This window comes from Eleginops maclovinus, chromosome 6 (genome assembly GCF_036324505.1).
Source record: "Eleginops maclovinus isolate JMC-PN-2008 ecotype Puerto Natales chromosome 6, JC_Emac_rtc_rv5, whole genome shotgun sequence".
Lineage (NCBI taxonomy): Eukaryota > Metazoa > Chordata > Actinopteri > Perciformes > Eleginopidae > Eleginops > Eleginops maclovinus.
The window spans coordinates 2519015-2541093 of NC_086354.1; the positions used below are offsets into that span (position 1 = coordinate 2519015).

The following is a 22079-nucleotide window of genomic DNA, read 5'->3' on the forward strand; positions in this document are numbered from 1 at the left end:
TGGGTACCACGTGACGTCACTGTATAGAAATTGGTAAAAATGCACAATGTAAGTGAATAATAATAAGGTTAAGTAACTAGCAAGTGATTTTGTTCAATAAATGTGGTAAAAAGTACGGGAAAAATATGGGCTTGTAAAATGTAGTGGAGTAGAAGTATAAAGTAACATAACATAGAAATAGTCAAATAGTACCCCAAAATTGTACTAGAGTACAGTACTTGAGTAAATGTACTTCAATACATTACATCAAAGCTAACAGCTAGCGTTAATCCTTTCCTTTAGAAACGTATTTATTGCATCCGGCACATTATTGGCTGAAGAAATGTTCCATTGTTTATGAAACTGTTGCCAAAGTCAAACATGAATGACAGTTTGAAGGATCTATTATAACCATTTATTTTGGACAGAGTACAGTTGATCAAGAGTTTACATTCATTCAGTTTTTTGTAGATACTACTCATATTTTTAAGATTTGTACAATATAATATTCAAATGTGAAGTTTGAACATGCACAATAGAAGTATATAACAATACGAAACAATGACAGATGTGCAGTAAAGCATTTCATCATGTGACAAAGTGATTTGAGGCCGTGGTGCCTGGATCACGGAGTGAGATTAGCACGTTAGCTATCTTTGGCTAGCAGGTTTCCGGCTATTGTGAAATTGTTACAGATAGATCACCATGGTAACCAATGATACACAGCTAGCACCGATGAAGATTCAGTTCAGAGGATCCGATTGGAATACTGACCAATCAGATCACGAGCAACGTCCACAGGATCTTGACAAGGACAAAAATGCTGCATATAAAGTATTTACAGGCAAAAGGTACAGGTTTTGATATCTCAGTGTTTGACAATCCAAAAGAAAACTGTAACTGTGTGTCCTATGGTGGGGAGACAGATGACTGCAGGAAGTGAGTCATTATTTCTTGCGTGGCACCTTGTCACCCAGCGGTTCTTCATCCATCAGTTTCTGCAGAGACACCACAAAGGATGTTAGTGTCACTGCTTCATAGATGAAATACGAATAAACAGAACAGATCAGAGCGACAAACAGGATCTAAATACATTTGTGAAATAGATAAGGATGGTTTGTTTCATCTGGGGAGAAAAAGATATTACACAAGCTAATCAGATGAACTGCTGATCATGACTGATGGTATTGGTACCATTGGTACATTTCTCAGAATCAAAGTTATTCAGTAAAAGACATCTAATAGTTGTGTCTAAGAGGGGGGGTGTTTTGCTGTATGTCTTTAAAATAATGTGAATATGAGAGGGGGGGAAAAAGAGTGTAATGCAGTTTCACCATATAAACTCTATTTGTTCTCATATCAACGCTGAAGACTTCTCTGTTTCCCACTGCCTTTTAAATCAAATATCTATTCATGTCTTACATTGCACTGTGACTTTTATTCTTCTACTTTATTCAGTTATATTTGCATTTTATTTACCCTCTAAGGCAGCGGTTCCCAACCTGTGGTCCAAATCATTTGCAAACATTTTTTTTTCAAAACTCAAATTGAAAGTTGATGGTAGGAACTTTCCTACGGGACCACATTGATAATGCACCTGATTGGTTGGTTTTGGTAAAAAAAACAAACATCCACAGCTAAAACTATCCAAGTGTATAAGTAAGGGATGATGTGCAGCGAGGCGGTCATTACGGGGAAAAGAACACCTGACAGGCCGATCAGGGAGCCTGACGTGATCTCTTGCTCCTGGCTGAGCCTACATGCTGCATTTACAGCATTTTTTTATGCCTATTCATTTAATGCACTTGCTTTGGCTTGTTGTGATGTTTGGGTTTTTTCTGCACCATTGTATGTGTGATTTACCTCACTACATCTGATGCGTGTAACATATGTGCAACTGTTATGTTTAAAAATGTATTTCTCAATTTCTGAATGAAATCTTATTAATTTGCCCACTGCAGACAGCCCCTCACTTTTTAGTTTCTTGTTTCTGTTTATTACTGATGGCCAGCTCCTTTTAGAAATGAAAAAAAAGTAATTTGAGAACTTTATTTAGCCTCCGTATAGTTAATGGTTGAATGTGGGCCGTGGACATTGTTTTTAACTGGTAGGTAAAGGTAACTGCTGCTCTAAGGGCTGTTTTTAAAATGAATTTAAATGCACTTTGAATTGTCGTTGAATAGTGCTTTATAAATGAACTCACCACTGACATAGCCTCAGATTGTAATCCCAACCCTCCAAACAAGACATACAACTCAGATGCAACATGCACCTCATGGTGGCGCTAGAGATAAAGTATTCCAGAGCTGTGTCACTAGCGTGGCTAAAAAAAGGAACTAAACTCTTATTTATCAGTGAAACACACACACACACACACACACACACACACACACACACACACACACACACACACACACACACACACACACACACACACCTGGATGATATTTTACATACAGTAGCAAATGAAAACAGGTAAAAAATGAATAAAACAAGGTGTTTTCGCTTGTAATAAGTTAACAAATCTGCAGTCGGCGAGCTGAATCCCCTCCGCAGCAGCTCTGTGTGTCTGTGTGTTCAGCAGGATGTCTGCAGGAGGGACTTAGAGTTGTTGTTTATATAATACATATAATGTCTCTGTTCTAGTGGTAAACACTGAGAAGTGTTTCAGAAATAATGCTGGATGTGGTTTGGAACATAATATGGCGTTTAATCACGGCAGCGTTTAGCTGAGTTTCTCCCGGTAGAAAACTCTCTTCAGAGGAGAGATCATGACGCTCCAAAGGGGCGTGGCCAGCAGCAGCTCCAAAGGGGCGTGGCCAGCAGCAGCTAGTTAATTTAAAGCTACAGTCACAGAATCAGCACTTCAGGAACAGGGCTGAAATAGAGGGGGGTGAGGCATGCTACAATGGGGGATCTGTTTGGTATTTTGAGCAAAACACTTCACAGACATGTTGTGTATAGATATGACCCTACAATATATTGTTCAAATATAGCATAATAGGAGACCTTTAAGATTAAAACAAGACCCTATATCTCACTGCATTGTATGTTATTAAATAATCAGGTCAAGTGTGAATACATATTCTGACTAGATTTTAGACAAATAAAATTGGCATGATTTCAATTTTTTGCAGCGTGTATCATCTAATAATATTGATCAAAAACACGCACGCCCGCACGCCCGAACGCCTGCACGCAAGCACACACACACACACACACACGGACCTGTAGCAGTCTGCTGAAGTAGGTGAAGCTCTCCTCCCCCTCCCTGCGGGTGTCCTCCACCTTGTACCTCCTGCAGGCCAGCAGCAGCTCGTTGGAGCTGTAGAGGGGGGCGGGGTCGATGGAGTGGCTGTTGATCAGGCTCACCAGGTACTCCCGGTAGTGCTTCCTGGAAAACACACCAAAACGTGTTAGCACCACACGGCAGAGCGTCCTGCTCGCCTGAGTATAACATATTCTGATGTTATCGGTTCACTTTTTTACAGCCTGCCTCTTTTTCCAGATTATCAAAGATCCCCACCACCCCGGCAACAAACTGATCCGTCTGCTGGCGGTACCGCAGCATCAGGACTAAAACCACCAGACTCAGAGGACAGGTTCATCCCACAGGCCATGAGACTGCTAAACACCTGAGCTTGCACTATTTTTATTGCAGTTGTTTTATTATTTGTTTTATGTCTTGTTTATATTTATTTGCATTGTTGGGGAACCTGGAACCCAAGTGTTTTATGTCATGTGACATTAAACCTTTGAATCTTCCTGAATCTTAAATTGTCTTCTTTTTTTAAAAGGTAAAGAAATGGTTATCAAATATTTTGGGTCATCCCCCCCCACACACACATCCTGTTTCATGGGGGTCAACTTGTTCCTTCAAATTAAATGTAATCCCATTTTTGCTTGCAGTCATTTTGCACTGATTGAAATCTGCTTTAAGTTATATCTACAAAACCAATATTTGTCATGTTTCAGAACTGTTTTGGGTCAGATCACATGGGTAAGTAAAGCACACAGCTTGGTATTGCAAAGGCAGGTGAACCCATGAGGGGTTAAAGGTCTGACTGGAGAAAGCCCAGGACCACCCAGTACATGAAACATGATGATGATGATGATGATGATGATGATGATGATGATGATGATGATGAGGAAGATGGTAGAGACAAAGGAAGAGCAAATAATGAAGTCATACTCGCACAGTCCAGCGTGTCCAGGCTGAGTCTGAGCAGCACAGTCTGAGTCTGGCTGTTGCCCCCCCTCATCCTTTTGCTCGATCACTCCACACAGACCTGAAACAGGAGGAGGGGTAAACATAGAGAAAGAGTGACGAAGAGGAGAGGGGGGAATAGCAACAGACAACTTTGCTTGAGTCAACAAAACAAGAACCAAACGTTGATTTTTTAAATGTTGACACTATCAGACCTAAATTAAATTATTCAGTAAAGGAGTATCAAGTAAAAAAAAATGAGGTGTAAAATGTATAGTCACAGTCTTAATAAACAATAGACAGGATAATACATCAGAGGACAAACAATAAAGAATTGACAATATAAGCAATTGGGATTTCTTCCATATTCTTCATAGCTTTCCGTTATTAAGACATCCTCCTGTCTGAGTTAGGAGGTATGTGATCGATCCATTTTGCGTATCATAATCAAATAGCATGTAAAATGGCCTCTTTTATGGCAACATGCACAAAGCCTGATGAAGATAAAAGGGTTAACAAGTTGATTACCACCGTGGGGGTTTATTTTTGGAACCAGGAACGCAAAAAAAGCCCGACTCTGTTTGGTAGCTCATCCCTCTGACCCACCTGTCTGTGTTCCAGGGGGGGGCTCAGTGTTGAAGGTCACTCCATTATTCTGTAAGTCACAAAGACAAGGAGAACACGCTGTACTCAAAAGATTCAGTTTATGTACGTCAGCCTACACCTAATGCACCTGAATCTGTCTCGTCTCATTAGTCATTTCCTCATTAGTCATCCATCCATCCATCCATCCATCTTCTCCCGCTTCACAGAGGTAACAGCTCCAGCAGAGAGCCCCAAATTTTCCTTTCCCTGGCCACATCAACCAGCTCTGACTGGGGGATTCCAAGACGCTCCCAGGCCAGCGAAGAGATATAATCCCTCCACCTGGTCCTAGGTCTACCCCTCGGTCTCTTCCCAGCTGGACGTGCCTGGAACACCTCCCTAGGGAGGCGCCCAGGTGGCATCCTTAGTAGGTGCCTGAACCACCTCAACTGGCTCCTTTCAACGCGAAGGAGCAGCGGTTCTACTCCGAGTCCCTCCCGGATGACAGAACTTCTCAGCTTATCCCTAAGGGAGATGCCAGCCACCCTGCGGAGAAATCCCATTTCGGCCGCTTGTATCCGCGATCTCGTTCTTTCGGTCATGACCCATCCATGGCCTCAGATTTGGAGGTGCTGATCCTCATCCCAGCCGCTTCACACTCGGCCGCGAACCAATCCAGAGTGCTGAAGGTCACAGACCGATGAAGCCATTAGGACCACATCATCTGCAAAAAGCAGTGGTGCAATCCTTAGCCCACCGAACTGCAGACCCCCTCCCCCACGACTACGCCTCGAAATCCTGTTTATGAATATCACAAACAGGATTGGAGACAAAGCGCAGCCCTGGCGGAGGCCAACCCTCACCGGAAATCGGCCCGACATGCTACCGAGAACCCGGACACAGCTCTCGCTTTGGGAGTACAGAGATTGGATGGCCCTGAGTAGAGACCCCCTCACCCCATACTCCCGCAGCACCTCCCACAGTATTTCCCTGGGAACCCGGTCATACGCCTTCTCCAAATCCACAAAGCACATGTAGACTGGATGAGCGTACTCCCAGGCCCCCTCCAGGATCCTTGCGAGAGTGAAAAGCTGGTCAGTAAAGTTTCCTGGGGAGGCTGAGTAGTGTGATGGCTCTGTAATTGGCACACACCCTCTGATCCCCCTTTTTAAAAAGGTCGAACCACCACCCTGGTCTGTCACTCCTTCGGTACTTTTTCCAACTTCCACGCAATGTTGATGAGACGTGTCAACCATGACAGTCCCTCAACACCCAGAGCCTTCAGGAAATCTGGGTGGATCTCATCCACCCCCGGGGCTTTGCCACTATGGAGTTGTTTGACTACCTCAGTGACTTCCCTCCGTGAGATTGGAGTTGATCCCTCCATACTCCAGCTCCGCCTCTAACATAGAGGGCGGAGTTGCCGGGTTCAGGAGTTCCTCAAAGTGTTCCTTCCATCAGTTGAGGTCAACAGCGTCCCATCCTTAATGTACACAGCTTGGATGGTTCCCTGCTTTCTCCTCCTGAGGTGTCGGTTTTCCAGAACAACTCTGGTGCCGACCGAAAGTCCTTCTCCATGGGCTCTCCGAACTTCTCCCACACCCGCTGCTTTGCCTCGGCCACGGCTGAGGCTGCTGCCCTTCGGGCCTCTCGATACCTTGCAACTGCGTCAGGAGTACCCAGGGATAACATATCCCGGAAGGCCTCCTTCTTCAGTTGGATGGCTTTCCTGACCACCGGTGTCCACCAGGAGGTTCGAGGGTTACCGCCCTTTGAGGCACCTACGACCTTAAGACCACAGCTCCCCGCCGCAGCTTCGGCAATAAAGGCTTTGAACACCGCCCACTCTGGTTCAATGTCCCCAGCCTCCACAGGGATGCCTGAAAAACTCTGCCGGAGGTGTGAGTTGAAGGCCTCCTGGACTTGTGATTCCTCCAGACGTTCCCAGTTCACCCGCACTATACGTTTGGGCTTACCAGGTCTGTCCAGAGGCTTTCCCTGCCACTCGACCCAACTCACCACCAGATGGTGATCAGTTGACAACTCCGCCCCTCTCTTCACCCGAGTGTCCAAAACATGCAGGCTCAGGTCCGATGATACGATAACAAAATCGATCATGGACCTTCTGCCTAGGGTGCTCTGGTACCACGTACACTTATGAGCATCCTTATATTCGAACATGGTGTTTGTTATGACTAGCACAGAAGTCCAGTAACAAACCACCGCTCCGGTTCAGATCAGGGGGGCCGATCCTCCCAATCATGCCCCTCCAGGTGTCTCCATCATTGCCAACGTGTGCATTGAGTCCCCTTCAGGAGCCCCATACAGGACTCTTTTCAGGATTTTCAAGAAGGCCAAATACTCTGAACTGCTGTTTGGTGCCTAAGCACACACAACAGTCAGAGTCCCCCCCCCCCCCCCCATAACCCGCAGGCGTAGGGAGGCGACCCTCTCGTCCACTGGGGTAAACTCCAACAAAGCGGAACTTAACCGGGGGCTTGTGAGTATCCCCACACCCGCTCGGCGCCTCACACCTTGGGCAACTCCGGAGAAGAATAGATTCCAACTGCTATCAAGAAGTAAGGTTCCAGAGCCGACGCTGTGCATAGAGGTGAGCCCCACCAGATCCAACTGGTAACACTCCACCTCCCGCACAAGCTCCGGCTCCTTCCTCCCCAGAGAGGTGACGTTCAAACGTCCCCAAAGCCAGCTTCTGCCGCCTGAGTCTGGTCCGTCGAGACCCTCTGCTTTTACTGCCACCCTTCTGGCAGTGCACCCGACCCCATCGCTGTTTCCCGTAGGTGGTGGGCCCGCGGGACGGGAAAGCGGAGGTGTTGCCCACGTTTCCCTCCTTGGAAAACCTGGCCATCAGACGCTCGCCGACGAGTCCTCCTTCTGGGCCTGGCTCCAGAAGGGGACCCCGGGCTTCCTCCGGGCCGGGTATCCTCGCTTTCTTATTCAGTTTTCATGAGGTCTTTTGAACCAATCTTAGTCTGGCCCCTTACTTGAGACCAATTTGCCATGGGAGACCCTACCAGGAACAAAAGGTTCCGGACAACACAGCCCCCAGGTTCATCAGGGCACACAAACCTCTCCACCACAATAAGGTGCTGGTTCTCAGAAAGGCTGCTGGTTCATTAGTCATTAAATATGTAATCAGTTTACTGAGTTGACTGTGTGTGTGTTTGTGTGTGTGTGTGTGTGTGTGTGTGTGTGTGTGTGTACCTGCAGTAAGGTCTTCAGTCTGGCAGGTTCCCAGTCCCTCAGATAGAAAAGGCAGTCTCTGGGATGGTGGGCGTGTAACCCCGACACGCTGCACTCGTCCACTGCACAGGTCTGAAGAGGACAGGATTAGAGGACACATGTTCAGGTGTGTCTATGTTACTCACGTGTATGTAACCTAAAGCTACCGGACGCCACAACAATGGTAGTGAGGTTAGCTTAGATGCTATGGACTGGTGCAGTGATGATGTATTTCTGTAGGTTGTTAGCATCGCAAGGGCTCTCCCAACAAAAAGCATTCTTCATTAGGTTTTAGAATATTGCAGATAATAAGATATTTGGCAAAAACACATACAAGATGCTTACACGTTTGTTCAGCAGGATGAAGATACTTTTTGGAAGCATTAAATGCAATCGGCAAAAGTCAAAGACTAATGTAACAAAGTATTGCCAACTCCATAGTGAGGAAAGTAGCTGTTGGCTATTGACTAAAAGTCGATAGAAGTCGCTAAAGGCGTCATCACCTAATTTGCATAATTTACAATATGCATCTAATTGTAATGGACGCTAAAGGATAGGGGAAGGATAGGGGAATAACGTTGTGGGAGGGGCAAAAAGTCAGTAAAAAACACCTTCTTAAAATGACTTTTAATGCTTTGATCTATATTAAATAAATTAATGTTGTCTATGTATTGTTACCTTTTAGAATAATACATTTAATCAGAAGACCGTAATGCGGGTTTGAATTACTGGATCTACGTCCAACCCTCCTCCTTTATCTGAGCTTGGGACAGGCAAAGTGGCCCTGTAAGCCAGAGCGAGCAGAAAAGTGTCAAATAACACCAGAAAAAGTCTTTAGATTTCTCGCTAGTAGCTTTTGACGAAAAGAAAAAGAAAGACACCAGATTTAGCGAGAAAGTCAACAAGTTGGCCACACTGAGTACATCACGGTCACAGGATTTCACGTCGCCACTGAGCTAAAGGCAGCGGGATGATTTGTAGTCGTCTCATTTAGACACTCGTTAGCAACCGCCATTTTTATGAAACACTGAAGCTTCAGACATTCACCAGTGGAGTATTTACTGACATATTTTATGTCTTAGAACAAAACATGACTATCTCTTGACCACAGACATTATTTCAGGCTTCTAAGAAAAAACATGTTGAAAAAACTTTGAGACGAGGCAACCAGAAGTGCTCAAATGTTGACTAATATCCAGGTTTTAAGACTCATTCCTGGACCAGTTATATCAGAACTGGGGAGTATTTCTATATAAAGGCCTACCAGGCAAAGTTCACTTTCTACAATCTTTAAAAAAAAATGGAATAAAAGGTATTTATGAAAAATCATCTTTTGACTAGTATTTAAGATTTTAACTTGAATTGAAGACTGAATCTCATTTGATCATTTTAAGTATTTTAAAAGGAAGTTGTAGGATAGTAACAGTAATATGTGGACCAGCGTTCCATCAGACCCACCGTGTGGAAGGGGTTGTTGCAGCCGCTGCAGAACTGGTAGCGGCACTGAGAGCAGCAGAAATGCATGCAGCCTCCTTTAGACAGCGCATACTGGAAGCGACAGTTAGGACAGGCTGGGGGGGGGGGGGGGGAACAGAGAGAAGAGAAAGGTAGTGTCAGTAGATAAGGGACATTTTTTAGATATAATGTACAAAGAAGCAGACAGTTTGCAGGTTATTTATTATATGAATAAATGTCTTGAACCACTCTGACATTACACTTCACTTGAGCACCACCAGATCTGACTATCAAGCACATCCTTCAAAACCATAGTGACAAAACACTTTTCTTTAGAAATATTCATTATTAACAATTTAGTAATTTCTCAGGACTGAATGATGACGCTTTTCTTTATATTTAAATATTACTATATATTTCCCAAAATAGATATTTCAAACACATTAATGCTCATGCTTTAACTAAAAATAGCAGTTAGGTTTACAGAGGGATTAAACTGATTAAGTATGTTATGCATGTGTTCCCATGTGTTCCTATAACACGTGGTGTAACCATAGGAGCACATGTGTCACAACCTCGACACAAAGCAGGAGAACCCAAATGCACAACCCAGAGACACAGGCTTGAATGTAACAAAAAGATCTTTTAATAAAGATGAACAAAAATCCTTCAACCAGAGTAAGTATAACGGTGTAACAAAAAGCGCTCACAAGGAGGAAAAACAAAACGTAACAAAAAGAGAACTTCAAGATGAAGTCTACACTAGAGATGAATCTGAGCTTGACTTGAGCAGCACGACAACTCACTTGACTTGAATATTACTTTCTCTAACCTGAGGCCTGACATGACTGGACGAGTACACTAACAAGACGAACTGACACTGGGCAGGGGAGACAGGACTATTTATACATCAGGTGAGAGGGAACAGGTGGAAACAATCAGGGGCGGGGCAGATGCTGACGATGGTGGGAAAACACACAAAGGGAGTAAGTAACAGGGCCTAAAATGAGAGATAAGAGGTAAGTACAAAATAAAACAGGAAATGGAAAACGAGACATGTCATGACAGAAATGCTTAGACAGACATGAGATGACGTGAATACATGAAAACCTGACTTGACATGACCTAAATACGTGGTTAAATGTGAAATTACAGACATAATAGATAAACATACTACAGTTGACGTGACACAACATCATGCATGCACATGTCATTGCATCAGAACATGGTTCACGCTCCAAAACATAAAGATTTTGTTATTATGTTTTTATTTTATTATTATCCTGATTGATTGTTGGTCCCTACACTTTGTGACAAATTGGTGGAAAAAAACAAAATACCCACTAAGTTTCTTTTCACAGTATGTTACAATAGAAAGAGGCCTCGCTGCAGCCCCCCACTCCCTCTGGAACTCTTTCCCCAGACACATTCGAAATACCACTACCATCCAAAAAAGCCCTCAAAACTCTTTCAATTTATACTCCTCTACTCCAGCCCCCTTCTTCTTCTTAGCTCAGTCGGGGAGAGTAGGGGAGAGTGGGGTAAGATGAGCCAACATTTACTTATGTTGTTCTCTAGTCAATGAAAACAACAACCTTCATGTCAGGATGAATTTATGGTCAGATGACAACAAATGTGTAGTTCCTTAGAAAAAGGGTGTGGGTCAACTTACCCACTGGCTCATCTTACCCCATCCCCCCTATTGTTTTTGGAGGTTTTTTTTCTTCTCAGATTTTCTTGTAAAGCGTCTTCGAGAACTGGGAAAAGTGCTTGATACATTTTATCTATGATGTATTATGTATTATTATTATTCATTTATTTTGATGTGGTGGAGGAAAAACACCTTTAAGAACTGCAGCTGATATATGATACTGCCAAAAAGTGCGTGTGTGCGTGGGTGCTTACTGATGCCGTTGTCTCGCAGGTATCCAGCCAGGCCCTGTCTCTGGTACTCTGGATCGTTTTCTCTCTTCCAGGACTGGTACTGTTCACAGGACAGGCCAGCATGCTGAGACTCCCACTGCAGAGACAACACATACACACATGTACGGTAACCACCCGTCCTCTTCCTGGGTGAATCCACGCTTGAAAAGGAAAGACAGATGTTCCTCTGCTTTTCCTCTGTGCTGCTTGGTAAGATTCCAACACGGCCCAGAAGATCAAACCCAACTAGAGCCTAGGAGTCTTTAACTCAATTAAACTGACGGGAACAACATCTTAATAATAATACTTATATTTTTATTTTTGTTCACTTTGTATACAGTAACAAATATTTCAGAACATGAACTTCATATTCTTTACAGCGTAATCAGAAATACTTTTAATTATCCCGGGGGGAAATTGGTTGTTTTGTGACAGTTGTTCCATTTTATAATTAATAATGTAGAAGAAAACAAAATAAACAAAAGAAGTAAGAAAGTGTGAAAAAGACAAAATAAAGTAAAATGACCAATAAAACATCAAATAAAATAATGCATCAAGACATCATACTATTATTACATGTAATATTTGTTATCATACAAATCCTCATGCATTACATTAACACCATAGATAATTGAAAGGCTATTAATAATAATCTTACATATTAAACTACAAGTAAAAGGAGCTCTTTAAATAACCCTAAGCAGAAACTTTAATAAGTGTCTGTAAGAAACATAGGCAAGACATAATGGGTACTTTTAGTACTTAAAGTATATTTTGATGCTAAGACATTTGTACTTTTACTAAAGTACGATTTTGAAAGAATGCAGGACTTTTACTTGTAACTGAGTATAGTTTTACACTGTAGTATTGCTACTTATACTTTAGTCAATAATCTGAGTACTTTTTCTGCCTCTGGTCCAGACATTGTTACCTTGTCTTACATCATGTAAACATGTTTAGGGTCGAACTTCAATGATGCGGGGGAGAAGAGAAGATAACACATTTGACAGAGAAAGAAAAGAAGGACACCAGAGAGTGGGACACATAATACTCACAGGCTTCTTACACTGAGCACAGAAACTGTTGCGACACTGGAAACAGGTGACTTTCAGCTGGTCTCCATCATAGATGAACCCGTACGAACACTGAGGAGAGGAGAGAGGCAAGGATTAGAGAAGATGGCTGCAGGGATTCTCATACAGTATAAAGCCCCAGTGGACATCAGGTAAACATCAGCTATTTTAAATGTATAGACCACTGCAGACTGATTTACTGATATTGCATCAAACACATCTTTTGCAGCCAAGTCACACGCCTTTGTTTTAAATAACCGTGATAGGAGTAAAAGACCAAACTGTTAGAGTGCTAATTGTGCAGACACAAAAATAGAGCTCAGGCCTCGCTGAGTGTAGCCGTTATGTGTGTCTGTTGTTTTTTGTGTTATGCTTTGTTGTTTGTATATTGTATGTATACTGTGTACAGTGCTGTGAAAATGAATTTCCCCCTGGGGACAATCAAACTAAAAATATCTATAATCTATAAACAGAGGTTTTCTCATTCAGAACAATAATCAAATGTGTTAGATATAGGATTTTGGCTCCAGGGAATTGGATAAGGCCTTGTCTATAAAAACAGGGTGGAGAGGCTACAAGCCAAAGCTAAAGGCTAACATATTCTCAGCTTTTTACTCCTACACTTCAAGTAGGAAAACAAAAGGACCCTGTGATTAAAACCAGTAAAACACAGAATACAGCAATTTCACATTAATAATCAGTGTTTCCTCAGTGGACATAAGCCAGAAGTGCTACAAGCTAAAGGCTAAGTTTGCTCAGCTTGTTTCTCTGGAAACTTCATTTGGTTAAAAGTTGATTTAAAAACTACCGAGATCTTAAAGGTGTAGAGCCAAAATGTTACTAGAACTGAATAACAAGTCAATGTATGACAGCTTCTGGCAGACAACCAGAGAAAACTTATATTTGGGATAATGTAAGTACACAACTCATCAAAATATGTAACAATAAGTTATCTGTTTTTAGCCAGTAAACGTTACACAGTGTCTTTAATGTTATCAAGGCTTTCATTGTCTTCAAAAGTGACTCTCTGGGACTCACATGACAGCACCACAGGAACTTAGGGTCCTTGATGAGAGCCTGTTCCGTCAGCTTCTTGTGGAACAGCTCATAGACCTCTGGCTCCAGACACTCCCGCAGCTGAAGCACAAAACACAACAACAGAAGGTACAAACCAATCACTGGAGCTAGCAACAACCAAAGAGATGTAAAAGCAGATGAGCTGAAATATGCAGAAACACAGGGCTGATCTTTTGAAAAGGAACACCAGTCAAGTTTATCTCTACTCAGAAAACAACTGCATAATGTCTCCTGTGTCTGTGGAGCAGCTTCGTTAACTCATGTCAGAGTGATGTCATCATGTTTTTACATTTTGTCTCAGAGATACATTTCATAACTGGAAGCCTGCGTTACAAACTGGGGGTATGGGGGTTTTACAGTTCAAGGTAGCAAAGACCTAAGGAAAGATTCCATCAAGAAGCATTATGGGAAGTGTAGTGTTGAGTTTTTTCTCTAGGGACTTAAATTATGGATATTTACTATTTGCTGCTTCTACCTTGAACTCTTTTGAAGTCTTGTACAATTGTCTCGCTATCATTACAGTATGAAATATGTGACAAGTCATGACGACCAGAGTCTGCTATGACAAACGGTACACATTATAAAATAAATAAAAGTAATTTCAGAGCCCTAAACTGTACATACAGTAAGTCCTGGAGATTCCCCCTGCTGCCAGGACTGAAATATTATTAAGCAAGTTCCAGCTTCACGGCAGTATCAGTAACCTGAATGTTAACACTGACCCAGAACAAGCTCTCCAAAGCACTCTGAGTACGGGTGCAGCAGAAAGACAGAACTTATTGATGCAAGAAGCTGTTAATCATTACAGATAAATATATGAATCATCTATCGCTGAGCTCCCAGAGACACGTTGCTGCCTCTTGAGCTCATCAGTCTAAAGCTGTGTTTGATTTACATCCAGTTCTGATTGAAATTTGAGCTGCACATTAATCTTCCTTTTCTCTGTCACTTAAAAAAAGCTCTGTGGGAGTTTCACGTTAATAGGACTCCAAATGTCAATCACAAATAAAGAAACTGTGTCTGAGTTACATATTTACAGTAATTGGCAGAGGTGGGACCAAGTCACTGTTTGGCAAGTCACAAGTCAGTCCCAAGTTTTAGCAGTCAAGTCCAAGTCAAGTCCCAAGTAAAGACAGAGAAGGGCAAGTCGAGTCCAAGTCCAAGTCCCGAACTTTTTCAAGTCCTGAACAAGTCATCATGTACTCTTCACTCGATATTGCAATTATTAGACTATCGATCATCATTTTAACATCAATCTAATCTACAGTCTAATTTTATAAATACAGATTGAAATATGTTCAATGTTTCTGTATTGAAATCTTTTACAATATACACATGCACCCTAAGACCTTCAAAGTATCTCAGAGAAGAAGTGAGAGGGAATATTGGGTTTGAATTGTATTAGCACGGAAGGCACCAATGTGACCATAAAGTTAGTAAAGCGCCTTGACCAGTGAGGCATATGAGCTGAGTGGATGTCTGAAAGCAGTGCTTGAGCATGTTACAGTACGTAAACATGTTCCTTTAATTACAGTGAGAACTAACATGTGCCACAGTAATGTGGCAATGAGAAGGTTGTTTTTCTCTCAGGTGTTGCCTCTGTGAGTGTGTGTGTGTGTGTGTGTGTGTGTGTGTGTGTGTGTGTGTGTGTGTGTGTGTGTGTGTGTGTGTGTGTGTGTGTGTGTGTGTGTGTGTGTGTGTGTGTCAGTGTTAATTTTGGCAGCTATTTTAGATTTAGTCTTAGTCTTTGGACGAAAATGGTTATTAGTTTTAGTCACATTTTAGTCCTTTTTATCATTCATAGGTGTAGTCTAGTTTTAGTCGACGGCAACTCAAAACGTTTTAGTCTAAATGTTTTTCTCTCTATAAACTAATTCATTTAGGCAAATACAGGTATCTGAAATTGGAATCAAAGTGACAGTATTAAGTGTTGAAATGTGTAAAGCAAGAGAGAGAGAGAGAGAGAGACAGAGAGAGACAGAGAGAGAGACGCAGACCAGACGGACAGCTCTCGACTAGGCTTCCCTTCCGCGGCGCAATTGCATCTTTTCCGTAGATGAAATCCGGGAAAATCGTGAATATTAATGAGGGGAAAACCGGGGATTATCCAATCACGCTGGTTAGGTCCCTGATCCAATCCAAAAAGGCCAAAATCCGCCACATGATTGCATTGCTCGCGCTTGCCTGCCGGCTCTCGCACTTTACGGTCTTTGGGGCTTCGCAGGTTCGCATTGCAGGGAAGGATGTCCATGATCAGGAAATTTAGCTTTTGACTCGAGGCATGTCAAGTCATTACAATTAAAAGAGGCAAAGTCCGAGTCAAGTCTCGAGTTAATAGTATTCAAGTCGAGTCGTAAGTCATGCCGAATTTGATCAAGTCAAGTCTGAAGTCATTAAAATCATGACTCGAGTCCAAGTCATGTGACTCGAGTCCACATGTCTTGAATTGGTGACATTTCTAAAACCTGGTGGCAGGACATGATACATAATTAACATCTACTAATGCGTTTGTACCTAGGGTTGTAACGGTTTGGGACCTTAACAAAAAAACCATGGTACTACCTTATAAAACTTTATAAACACAAACACACGTCTACACAAACTCTGTAGTATAACGCAATTTCGGTGAACCGTTACAACCCTACCCGTGCAATTAACTCAAACGTTTTTTCTACGACACAATATGAATGGAAACCGATTAGCTCCCAAAGCTAAAACACATTCAATGTAGTTCAATATTGTCATAAAATAGCAGATGAAAACACTGTCAAAACCTTCATCAGCATTATTATTATTTTGGTAGTCCCAGCCTTAATAATGATAATTATATCTTTATTTGTCTAGCACCTTTCATGCAAAGATGTAGCTGAAAATGCTTAACAGAACAAGATGAGAAGCAGAGAAACAAAACAATCAATTAAAATAGGTAAATATTAGTTACAAAAACAAAACAAGCCAAATGAAAGATTGGTCCTTAATTCATTTTTTTTTAATCCTAGGGGTTAGCTGTTGAAAGATCCAAGCAAAGGCTGTTCCACAGTGTAAGGCCATAAAAACAGTAGCCATCCTCCCCAGATTTCTTGTGTTACACCATTGGGAACGTCTAGTGGAAGATCCGAGTGTTCATTCTGGGAATCACAATTATATTCAGTCACTGTTATATGAAGGTGCTTGATTATGCAAGGCTTTGTAGGTCAGTAAAATAACTTAAAGATGATTTCTAACTTCTTCAGGACACAGGTATCCAGTGCAGGGATGCCAGCAGAGGGGAAAACTGATCTATTTTTGTTGTATTGGATAAAATCCTGGCTGCAGCATTCTGAACTGATAAAAAAAGGTCACTGGGAAGAGTGGATTTACTCCTGTATTTACTTGGTTACTTGCTACATTCTCTGCAACATTTAGCTTATTGTATTTATTTATTTTTCTTACACGTATATCATTGACTTTGTTCTTGCACTATTTATTATTATTATTTATTTATTGATTTTGAATTTGTATTGCTTTATCTGTTATATATATTTATGTTGCATTGTTGGAGGAGATATTTCCATATCTACACTGTGGCTGTGCATATGATAATAAAGACTTTGAATCTTGAATCTTCATTTGTAAAATATCTCTAAAGTAGGTGTGAAGTTTTGAATGAATGCTGACCCAAGCAAACAGTTTTGACACTGAAAACCTGCTGATGACATCATAGAGGAAGCTATCATCATATCAGTGTTAAACCTCCCTCGCTCCGCTGGAGAATTACACCCCACATGATAGTCATGGCCTGCCGTCATTCATCTACTCATGGAATATCATACCTGAATGTCCAGGGTGGAGAAGTAGCTGTTGAGGTGCTCAGGGTCGTTGATGTTGGGCTCCCAGCAGACGGGACACACCATGTCTCTGATGTGTTTGTCCCTCACAGCAATGGTGAAGTGCTGCTGGAAACAGCCGCAGCACACGGAACACTGACATGACGTCAGGGACTGCATCTGAAGGGGGGGCGGGGGAAGGAGGAAATGACTGACAGTAACGCTGCAACACTCATACAGTCAGTGTCCAGCGGCGGTTCTGGACTAATTTTACTGCGGGGGGCCGGGATAGGGCCAATCATTTAATGAGCGGTGCATATATATATATATATATATAATATTAATGCAGCCAAACTTTGTTTCTATTTTATTTCTTAATATTTTTTGGCATTTCTTTAGTCACAAAATTTGTTTCAGCCACTTAGTTTCAATTTATTAATGAAACTAAGTGGCTGAAACCCAGCAACTTAAGCCCAGTTTACAGCACAGAATAGGTTGCAACATTTACATAAATTGCATTTTCATCGATTTGTTCTTTTGGAGGGGGGCCAGGGGTCCAAACTCAGTGTTACAGGGGCACTGGCCAATGTAGCCCCTCTCCTAGAACCACCCATAACAGCCCATGTGTCAATACCTTGCTGTGGGGGAACACAGAGAGGCAGATGGGACACTCTTTAGCCAGCACTCTCCGGATGAACTCCCTGTCGTGGGACTCTCTCACAGCCTGCACCACGTCCTCCAGGGAGTAGGTGGCGCTGTGCTCCAGCAGCAGGGACAGAGCCAGCTCACAGCGGCCCCAGCTGGGGAGATTGTACACTGCCAGTAACCTCCGACATATGCGCTGGAACAGAATAATTATTTTAAAAGAACACAAGAAGTTCAGACACTAGACAGCTTTCCAAGAATGTCAAATATTATATTGCAAAGTATTAGCACATAGCAATACCAGATAAATTCCATGATTCCTGAACCAAAGCAATAAATCACATTCACCACACACTTCCCTTATACTGTTTTGCATACTGTATTTTATAAGGAAGATTCCAAAGAAAAACTGATTCATCAGACCTGAAATGTCTGAGCTCTCTTAGCTGTCAAAGTATTTAGAGATACGGACCTAAAACATATAGCAGCTTGCATTGAATTGTCAACAAGACTGGTGGCACTGACTCTTAAGGTATAACTGCAAACTTCTGTACTTGAAACAATTATACATGGTGACATTTTAACAAACTAGCAAAGCGAGCATTAGCTAATGATAGGCCAGTGGGGCTCGGGTTAAATGGGAGCCTACCAGCAGAATTCACGTTTATTTGGGGGACAGAGACAGTTCCATTGCTGCCCCCTCCCTCTGGAAATCTGTCATTGAACACATCCGGGACTGCATTGAATGGTCTTTATTCGGATCTCAAATCAAAACTCACCCTTTCCAAGCAGTGTTTATTGTGTAATGAATACTGTGTGATTTATATTTCAAGTAAGCTGCACTCAAAAAACGGATTCTCGGCCCACATATATATGATGAAATATGGTGTTTCAACCTACACTCGAACGACGGACTTTAGGTGAGTGTTACTGTTTAATATTCCGCTGCTTAACAACACATAACTGAAGAAGAAAAGTTGTTTTAACGTGTTTATGCTGTACATACACGAATAGTATTGTAAGTAAATCTACTTATGTACTCAGTATTCATACGGGTTCATAATAATATTATTGTGTATATTCTTAGGTTTGCACTTCACAATGCTGACTAGTTAGTCTGTTGCTGCTCTAACAGTTACTTAATTATTTCACACTTCAACGTAATGGAAAAACATAACATTGAATGTAAGTGTTTACATAAAACAAACGTTATAAAATTGAACGTAAAATGTGCATGTAATTAAAATACTTAAAGTATTTGGTTTTGGCTTAATTCTTTTTTAAAGTGCGTTTTTTTTCATAAATTGATTTATGAACTTTACCCTGTTAATATTAGTGTCGTTGAGTTCCTTTGGGCTCTATAAACAGGACATATTGTTATTGTTGTTGTCATTGGGACTGTGGGTCCGGCCTACTGTCGGTGTCCGTTTGCAGGCTGAGGCTTCTCCTGTGCTCACCTGTTTGTCAGGGTGATGGATGTCTACAGGAGGCTCGGGCTTGTCACTCCAAATGTGTTTGTGGAAGGGCTCCAAAAGGGGCCTCTGCAACAGGGCCAGGGCCCCCCTCACCTCACCCCCACTCTGCCTCAGAGCCTCATTACAAGGAGCCTCATCGCTGAAGCCCAGTGCACTCAGCTCCTTCACCTGAGGGCGGAGAAGAAGCAAAATGATGCCATGTCTAGACAAAGGACTGATGAAATATTACCTCTCAGCATCATGTGAGTCACCTTGGAGAGTCGGTCTCTCAGAGCCTGTCTGGCTGCTCTCTCAGTGTCCCCCCCTGCTGTCAGCCAGGCCTGCTTGGCCTCTGCTCGAGACAACTGGACGACACCTTCTTTTTCTGCACCCTCCACCTCTTTCCCATCATCCTTAGTGTCACGGGACCTGCTCTGTATCAGAGAAGAGTCAATCACTACCAGGAAACAGAGGAACCAAAAAAATAGAGCTCAATTTTCCATCCGTTTCAGAGAAACAAAGATCTGGACTGGCCTTCCAATGATGACAAAAATCTATACCTAGCTGGATTGATTTAAAAAAATACCTATGTTACTTTATCTAACTGTTGCACTGTTTACCATTTGTTATCTGTTATGTTTGTGTGTTTTTATATTGTGCAAAACCATTAACCCATAAACAGGATGTAAAAGACTCCTATTGTAGAGGGAGAGGCGTACTGACTGAGAGGGGAGATGTTGTCACCAGCGTGCTGATCTGGTCCAGCAGCAGAGGAAGCTCCGTCTTTAACCACTTGCAGGGCAGGATGCTGCTGTCTCCTGCTACCCTCATGCTTGTGTACACCTCTTCTGGACTCACTCCTTTCTTCTCCCCATCCTGACACACACAGAGAAGGACAGAACACTACAATACAGACACCAATTCCATGCCAACCACTTCCCTCTCTTCCTTCCCTCTCACACTCTGTTTGCTCTTTGAACTTAGGTGTTAAGGACGTTTAAAACCAAGTAGTGTGAGTGGCTAAATCTACTGCCCTGATGGATATAAAAAGCAAAGTGGATACATTGGTGGAGGTGGGGCCACGTTCATTCCTATGAAAATTTCTCATTGTCTCAAGAAGCCAAAATGGCCTGACTCTGGAGTACAGAATTGCCAGGATAATCCAGGAAATTAACTTTGGATTCAACTTTTAGTGCTTTTTACAACTTTTAGGATTTAAAGTGCTATGTAATGCCATTTTCCACCAAACTGGTTCCAGTTCAAGAACTGTTCTTGTGCTTTTCTGGTGCTTACAGTGGGGCAAAAAAGTATTTAGTCAGCCACCAATTGTGCATGTTCTCCCATTTAAAAAGATGAGAGAGGCCTGTAATTTTTATCATAGGTATACCTCAACTATGAGAGACAGAATGAGGAAAAAAAATCCAGGAAATCACATTGTAGGATTTTTAATGAATTTATTTCCAAATGATTGTGGAAAATAAGTATTTGGTCAATAACAAAAGTTCATCTCAATACTTTGTTATATACCCTTTGTTGGCAATGACAGAGGTCAAACGTTTTCTGTAAGTCTTCACAAGGTTTTCACACACTGTTGCTGGTATTTTAGCCCATTCCTCCATGCAGATCTCCTCTAAAGCAGTGATGTTTTGGGGCTGTCGCTGGGCAACACGGACTTTCAACTCCCTCCAAAGATTTTCTATGGGGTTGAGATCTGGAGACTTGCTAGGCCACTCCAGGACCTTGAAATGCTTCTTACGAAGCCACTCCTTCGTTGCCCTGGCGGTGTGTTTGGGATCATTGTCATGCTGAAAGACCCAGCCACGCTTCATCTTCAGTGCCCTTGCTGATGGAAGGAGGTTTTCACTCAAAATCTCACGATACATGGCCCCATTCATTCTTTCCTTTACACGGATCAGTCGTCCTGGTCCCTTTGCAGAAAAGCAGCCCCAAAGCATGATGTTTCCACCCCCATGCTTCACAGTAGGTATGGTGTTCTTTGGATGCAACTCTGCATTCTTTCTCCTCCAAACACGACGAGTTGAGTTTTCACCAAAAAGTTCTATTTTGGTTTCATCTGACCATATGACATTCTCCCAATCCTCTTCTGGATCATCCAAATGCCCTCTAGCAAACTTCAGACGGGCCTGGACATGTACTGGCTTAAGCAGGGGGACACGTCTGGAACTGCAGGATTTAAGTCCCTGGCGGCGTAGTGTGTTACTGATGGTAGCCTCTGTTACTTTGGTCCCAGCTCTCTGCAGGTCATTCACTAGGTCCCCCCGTGTGGTTCTGGGATTTTTGCTCACCGTTCTTATGATCATTTTGACCCCACGGGGTGAGATCTTGCGTGGAGCCCCAGATCGAGGGAGATTAGCAGTGGTCTTGTATGTCTTCCATTTTCTAATAATTGCTCCCACAGTTGATTTCTTCACACCAAGCTGCTTACCTATTGCAGGTTCAGTTTTCCCAGCCTGGTGCAGGTCTACAATTTTGTCTCTGGTCTCCTTTGACAGCTCTTTGGTCTTGGCCATAGTGGAGTTTGGAGTATGACTGTTTGAGGTTGTGGACAGGTGTCTTTTATACTGATAACGAGTTCAAAAAGGTGCCATTAATACAGGTAACAAGTGGAGGA

At 42.4% G+C, this 22079-nt stretch overlaps 1 protein-coding gene across 1 annotated transcript in view; it reads right to left on the reverse strand.

Annotated features, from left to right (window-relative positions):
* Nucleotides 1-414: 414 nt before the first annotated feature.
* rnf31 (ring finger protein 31) overlaps nt 415-22079 on the reverse strand; it is a 34172-nt gene continuing 12507 nt past the window's right edge. The window contains exons 11-24 of the mRNA XM_063886319.1: nt 20171-20323; nt 19720-19881; nt 19451-19636; nt 17983-18189; nt 17355-17528; nt 13504-13602; nt 12448-12537; nt 11375-11489; nt 9473-9585; nt 7997-8107; nt 4793-4841; nt 4172-4268; nt 3208-3373; nt 415-977 (exon numbers count right to left, since the gene is read on the reverse strand). Of these exons, the coding sequence (XP_063742389.1) occupies nt 927-977; nt 3208-3373; nt 4172-4268; nt 4793-4841; nt 7997-8107; nt 9473-9585; nt 11375-11489; nt 12448-12537; nt 13504-13602; nt 17355-17528; nt 17983-18189; nt 19451-19636; nt 19720-19881; nt 20171-20323 (1773 nt within the window). The 3' untranslated portion in view covers nt 415-926. The remainder of the gene's footprint in view (nt 978-3207; nt 3374-4171; nt 4269-4792; nt 4842-7996; nt 8108-9472; nt 9586-11374; nt 11490-12447; nt 12538-13503; nt 13603-17354; nt 17529-17982; nt 18190-19450; nt 19637-19719; nt 19882-20170; nt 20324-22079) is intronic.